The sequence below is a fragment of the Mercenaria mercenaria genome, unplaced genomic scaffold (assembly GCF_021730395.1).
Source record: "Mercenaria mercenaria strain notata unplaced genomic scaffold, MADL_Memer_1 contig_1059, whole genome shotgun sequence".
Lineage (NCBI taxonomy): Eukaryota > Metazoa > Mollusca > Bivalvia > Venerida > Veneridae > Mercenaria > Mercenaria mercenaria.
In genome coordinates, this window is record NW_026459030.1 from 56,590 (window position 1) to 63,194 (window position 6,605).

General features: G+C 32.9%; 1 protein-coding gene across 1 annotated transcript; it reads right to left on the minus strand.

Moving 5' to 3' along the window:
- Positions 1-215: 215 nt before the first annotated feature.
- Positions 216-6,387, minus strand: LOC123555176 (uncharacterized; the record flags this gene model as incomplete). Its single annotated transcript, XM_053532252.1, is given in 3 exon segments — positions 216-4,651; positions 4,860-4,904; positions 6,175-6,387. Coding segments are annotated over 3 exon segments (1,910 nt in total), but the record flags the coding sequence as incomplete, so codon positions are not given.
- Between the last annotated feature and the right edge of the window lie 218 nt (positions 6,388-6,605).

The window sequence follows — 6,605 nt, forward strand, 5'->3', positions numbered from 1 at the left end:
TACAAGGATCACAGATTCAGGTGCTAAATGACAATCCTGTGATGTTTGATGACCCTGGTTCAAAGATTTTTTTGAGGTATGCGCGACACGACTTTCGGACGGAGGAACGGATGTACAGACAAGGGCAATTCTATAGGCCCCTCACCCCACGCCATTCCAAACTTTGTTCTGGGGGGCAGAGGCACAAAAATGTTTGATACATGGAATGAAACACCTTTAACTGATTCGATAATTTTATTACTTTTTTTTATTAAGCTAAACGCTATACAATTTATACAAAGGCCATAACTCTAGTCTAGCTGTTTGAAATCAAAATTAAAACACCAAGTTTTATTACTTTTTTATCAAGCAAACTCTATACAATTATACTAAATACAGAAAAATACATGTTAATGTGGACTTTTCCAACAAGACCTCTAACGTTTTATAAATCTATCAATGTACTTGAGATACAGACTTCTGACAAATTATTTGAAAACAAACAGTTTACTTTTTGACTCGTAATGTTACAGTTACTAATAATAACATAAAACAATCTTTGTCCGATAACACTGGATAAATTTCTGATGAACCTTTGGTAATTATGCTTGTTATTTCTAAGGGTATGATCTAAAAGTCTTAGAATAAATTGACTGTGATGTGATGGCATATATTCACGAAAACAAGAATGTATATTCATTTCTGTTCTCAGAAGAATGAACTAACTAAAATCAAATATTTCTTTATCATGTAAACTCGTGATAATCTTAAACAAATTCATAATGTAGACAATTATCCCTTTCATATGACTCGGGTCATCCGAACTGTGCGCGTTTGCTATCGAAGCGGCATTGCTGTTTTTTAAATTTTACATGTTTTTTTTCCTAGCTGACAGTGTATAAGACAAACGTGTTTTAAGATATCCGATATTTGTCTTTTTTGCATGTGCAACACATGACGCAACAACTAAATTTTCCAATAGCATTCATACATAAAGCATTTTTATTCAGCAGATGGAGACTAGATAAATTACTGTGATATTTATATATATAAATGTCTACTTGGAAAATTCCACAAGCATACATTAACATAATACAGTATGTACAAAACAGGTACTAGTAATTCATGTTCAAACAACTTACTCTACTCTACTCTACAGAAACATTTGGTATTACACAAAATGAAATGTATACAAGAATAGGAATATTGCATTCAATAATTTCAACAATTTCAAACTGAAACACCTTAAACTATTTAGACAAATAAGCTTCATGTGATATGTAACATGTTGCTAATCTTTGATTTTGAGTTTGAACATATCAATGTGTGAAATAGAAATTTTCAGCTATTACACCTACTAAATCCAATATGTTCTTCACAACATAGTGAAACAGATTCGTTACTGTTTATATCAAGTAAAATAAGACATTTAACTATTTTGAATAAAAACCTCCAGAAACATTTTGACAAATCTCACCGTAATCACTAATTGTAAAGGTGTGCTTGAAAGTTACATTATTAAAATGTTATAGATGACCAGTATTTCAAATTTTGAAATTTATTGGCATGTGAGTTCATTGTCCGTGTGAAGATCTCCCTTTGTTTACTTGTTTAACATGGAAATGAGCGCTAAGCAATACTAGTATAAGGAAATAAAAGTGCTAAAAGTTTCCATTGAACGCACATAATATAAAAAAAGAGTTTAATAGCTTGTGAGTGCGAGAAACTCTCTGTTAAGGATGTACGAGCGTTTTTTTCGGGATATCCGCGATTTTGAAAAATGTTTCTTCGAATATTGCTTTCAAACAAAAGTTTTGCCAGAAAATAATGATAAATAATTAAAATATGGCTATTAATGTACCATTTAACCAGACAGATTCTACTTTTTGCGAAACAAAATTCACCCATAGTTTTGGCTGGCATTTGCCTAAAATTGGCGTAAGATTTACAATTGGGTAGGGGTAGGTGATATCAAATATCTATTAAAGTAGATCAGGTTTTGTTTTGATATTTTCCTGACTGATACATATAATAATAAGCTACAATTGTGATAAAAGTTTTCAAAATAACACTTTTTATTATCTAGAAAATATAAAAAAACAAGAACAACAAATATCGAAATTCACCAATTTTTAAGTTTTTTCTTAATAAATCTCTTAGATGCACGGTGATCCCAACTTTTTTTCCTTCCTATATGAAGCAATTTTGTGTGTCATTAAAGCTGCAAAATATTTTGAAAATCTTAGCATCAGAATGATTTTTTTGTAGATCTAAATACGTTTTCTCCACTTAAAATAAAGTGGGTGGGGTAATTATGTCAACATGTAAAAATGAAAGAGATTTATTAGTGACATTTATGCTTATATAATACTGACATCATCTTGTTTTCATATTAGCCTGTAAGACCCGAAATCTCTCAGTTTTACAAAATTCAGAAATGCTTAAACAGTGGGTGAAGGAAATGCCCTATAAAATTAAAACGAGTTCGTTGACGTATGTTTTTACTTCTCTTGTTTGTCTTGGAAACTAATGTTCTTCAAGCTCACAGAATATGAAAAAATTCTTAACGTTAGAAAAAAATCGCTCCTACATCCTTAATACCTGTAAGCTTACTCTCCTGTAAGAAAATTGATGTGTGATAAGAACAGCAGTTTTAAGCTAGAATAACACCAAATATCCTCTAAATATATTATATTTGGATCATGGTATTCACTCAATGAACCTGTTCAATAAGAGTTCCACTAAGACAGTTGTTAGAGCTAGTGTGTGGTGTTGTACATTTTTTTTACTTTTCACGATCAGACTCTTTATACTTTGTTACGTTATATGCTTCCAAAGGTATTTTAGTATAGTTCATCACATTCTATCAATTAAACATAGATAGACAGAAAATTATAAATATACTCTTTTTACTTTTAACAGTCATTAATAATTTATACAATCTGTGTTCTGATATTGCTGTTTAAAACTCTTCTAACACTATTATTTTCTGTTGGAGATGCTTGTGTATTTACATTATATCATATCACTACTTTGAATAGCTGTAATTTTATCTCTCCCCCAGCACAGTTAGAAATGGCAAGTCTTGTCTTGTCCTTTGAGAAACAAATACTGGAAGGACTCGTCATATCTATCTTGTGAGATGCTATAACTTTTCCTAATGGAGAAATCTGTACTATGCTGTTTCTTCGCATACTACAAACAAAGATACAATCAAACGGTCCTACTGCAACATTTTTTGGTTCTCTGATTTGATCGTTCTTGACACTGACTGTGGTGTTGGTTGTGGTGTCGTATATAAAAACAGTGTGTTTATAGCTATCGGTGAGAACAACTCTGTCACTGTTTCTTATATATGTACAGGCACTGGTGTCAAGAGAGTATTTCTTGTTCTGAAAGTTGATACTGAAATCTTTCTCTTCTCCTGACATCGATACAATACGAACATGTCTTGTATCACCGACTGTTCCAACAACAAAATTCTTATCATCTTTTAGACATATTGACATATATTTAGTTGTCACTTTACATGTCCTGATAAGAGTAATTTCATTTGATTTACTGACATGTAGAAAGTCTATTTTGCAAGGATTTCTACTTGTTATCGCCACTTCCTCCTCAGATACAGCAACAACACACTGTGGATTATACGATAACTGAAATGATCCTACTTCCTCAAGCTTCTCATTGTAAATCAAACATCTGCAGTTGTAATTATCTACGGTAACAAGCCTGCCATCAGGCAAGAAATCCAGTCCTGAGTAAAATGGTTCTTTGTTTTTGTTTTCATTCTGCTTCAGTTCGAGAACACCAATTTGAAACAACTGTACTGGCCTGGTTCCCGGTGCCTCCACTCGTACTGGGAGAAGTTCAGAATGAAGTGCTATTTGTTCTGGTAATTTCAATTCCATATGTAAAGATACAATATCCACATCTGTTAGGGACTGAAATTCGTTTCTAAGTTCCTCTATCCGATATTGAGAAATAAGTTTTTGTGGGGTTGTGCCACATTTAGTCATATTAATCAGTGACAGCTTGGCTCGTTTACATTTCTGAACGACATGCTCACAGTATTTGCGTTTTTTCTTTATTTCTTTCAAGGTATTATTTTTCATTTCATCAGCTTTTTCTTTTATTTTTTGTGCTTCAGAATCAAATTGCTTCAATAAAACATTTCTATATTCATCTAACTTAGCAGGAATACTTTTTACATTCTTGTTTACATCTCTTTCAATGGAAGACAACCATGTTATAAGCAGGTGTGCTTCGTTTTGTAGTCGAGGTATTTCCATTGTTGGGTTGTATTTGGATTCATATGACATTGTATCCTCAGAAATGGATGTAACTTTAAGACAGTTTTCGTGTTTCTCCTCTACACACACCTCACAGCAAAGTTCATTATCAGATTCACAAATGTACGAGATATTCTTTTTATGGTCATCACACTTATCATAACCCTTCATATCAATCTTTAATGGTTTTCGTTTTACTATTCTTTTCCGGTTGTGCGTATTCTCAACAGTATGAATACGTTGGTTGCATTCAATGCACATAAACTGACAACAGGCTTCACAATAAAATGTTGCTGTTGCAGTGTCCTTTCTGGGTGAACAAACCTCACAGTCAGGCAATGTATCGGGAAATGTAGAATGAGTGAAATCGTCCGTGTATCCTAAGAAAATAATATTATACAAACGATATGCTTTAGCTTTACATTTTAAAAATCGAGATATAGCAACCAAGAAAATACAAATACTATAAAAATATGAAAAGATTTTTGTAAAAAGTTTATGTTTCCAATTTATCGATGATATCAATAATTCTACCGTAAAAAGTATTTGTCTCTTTAAATGAAAGTATTCGATGAAAAAGTATTTTACCAGAATGTATCTTCTGAAACCCTTCTATAACTTCCTGCTTAAAATCTGTAAAGGAAGCATTTAGAACAGTTATAAAGAACAATCAAAAAGGTATGCCACAAAATTAACAGAACTGACTTTCTGTACATAAAACAAGATAAACTAGAGCTATCACTGAAGTTGATGAATGTACCCCCCACAGGCACTGAGACAGTACATTGCAATCTGATGCACACAAAATTTCATAATTATGCGGACAGTATGTATATAGTATAGAAACAAAAAAGTCCTATAACTCTGCAGAATATTTTTTTCTGCAAAAACCTAACATGCAACATGTAAGGTTGATACTGATCACTTGTTTAAAGTTTCATTAAATTGTGTCCAATGGTTCGGAAGATTAGGCGCGCACAAGACTGAATATGCAAACTCTATGTATATAGCATGTATGTAGTATAGTAGCAAATAAAAACAAAACAAAAGTCCCATAACTCTTCATAAAATTTATCTAAAAGAACGTTACATACACCATACACAACTAGGGTTAGTACTGATCATTTGCATGAAGTTTCATTAAATCTTGTGAAAGCGTTCGGGAGATAAGGCGCGTACAATATTGCATATGCATATGCAGACTGTATGTGTATAGTATATTAACCAAAACAAAGTCCCATAACTCTGCAGAATTTATTTCTGAAATAACTTAACATGCACCATGCAAAACTAGGGTTACTACTGGTCGCTTGTGTTTAGTTTCATTATATATTGTTTGTATGGATTCAGGAGATTAGGCGCGTACATGATTGCATATGCAGACTCTATGTATATAATATAGTAACAAAGAAGTCCCGTAACAGAAAAGTTTTCTGAAAGAACCTAACATGCATCATACACAACTATAGTTGTTACTGAGCACTTACGTGCGAAGTTTCATTTAATTGTGTCAAGGAGATGAGGAGAGTTGGTGCATACAAGGTTGTGTCTATGGACAGACAGACGGACAGACAACCTGAAAGCAGTATACTCCCTTTACAACTTACTTTTTCTCCGAATGGTTTAATAAATACATCTAATTAGTATTCCATCCAGCTTTTTTCAAAGTACAAAATGGGCAACATCCTGTATCACTACGCTTTTTCTAACATCTAGATATTACCCTCTAGACCTTATAAAACCTGAATTGGCATGTCATATGTTCTTTTGTCAGGATTCTGGCCATTTTAATGAAATTACTTAATAGGAAATATATTTCTCTTTTTTATCTAAGAATACCACAAAAATTACATGTACATCATTTAAATACTATGCCCTAAATATTGAATGGATATATTTGTACCTGATAGGGATTCTTGTAATCGGTTCTCTGAAGCTCTGACTTCTTGCACAATATCTTTAGACTGTTTGTCTAACATTCCTTCAAAATCTTGTAACAGCTCGTCTTCATTCCTCAGCTCCTTTACGTACTTAAGAGCAGTTGCCTCATCAAGAGGTTCGCTTGTAAACTTCTGTATTAATTTTGAGCATTCAGTCTGTAGAGTCACATCAAGGCCTAGACACAATTTCGTCAATGCATCTTCCAGATCTGATTTCAAAGCGTTGTAATCAGCGAGTTCAAATGAAGCCGTCAAATTATGTGCCAATTTGTTTCTTGTTTCCTTTATTACTTTAATGTACTGTATGTCGGCGGTAGAAAGAATCATCACATCTTGTAGAACAACTGTCAGCAAAGAAAGGTCAAGGTCTTCAATATCCGGGATCCCACTCTTA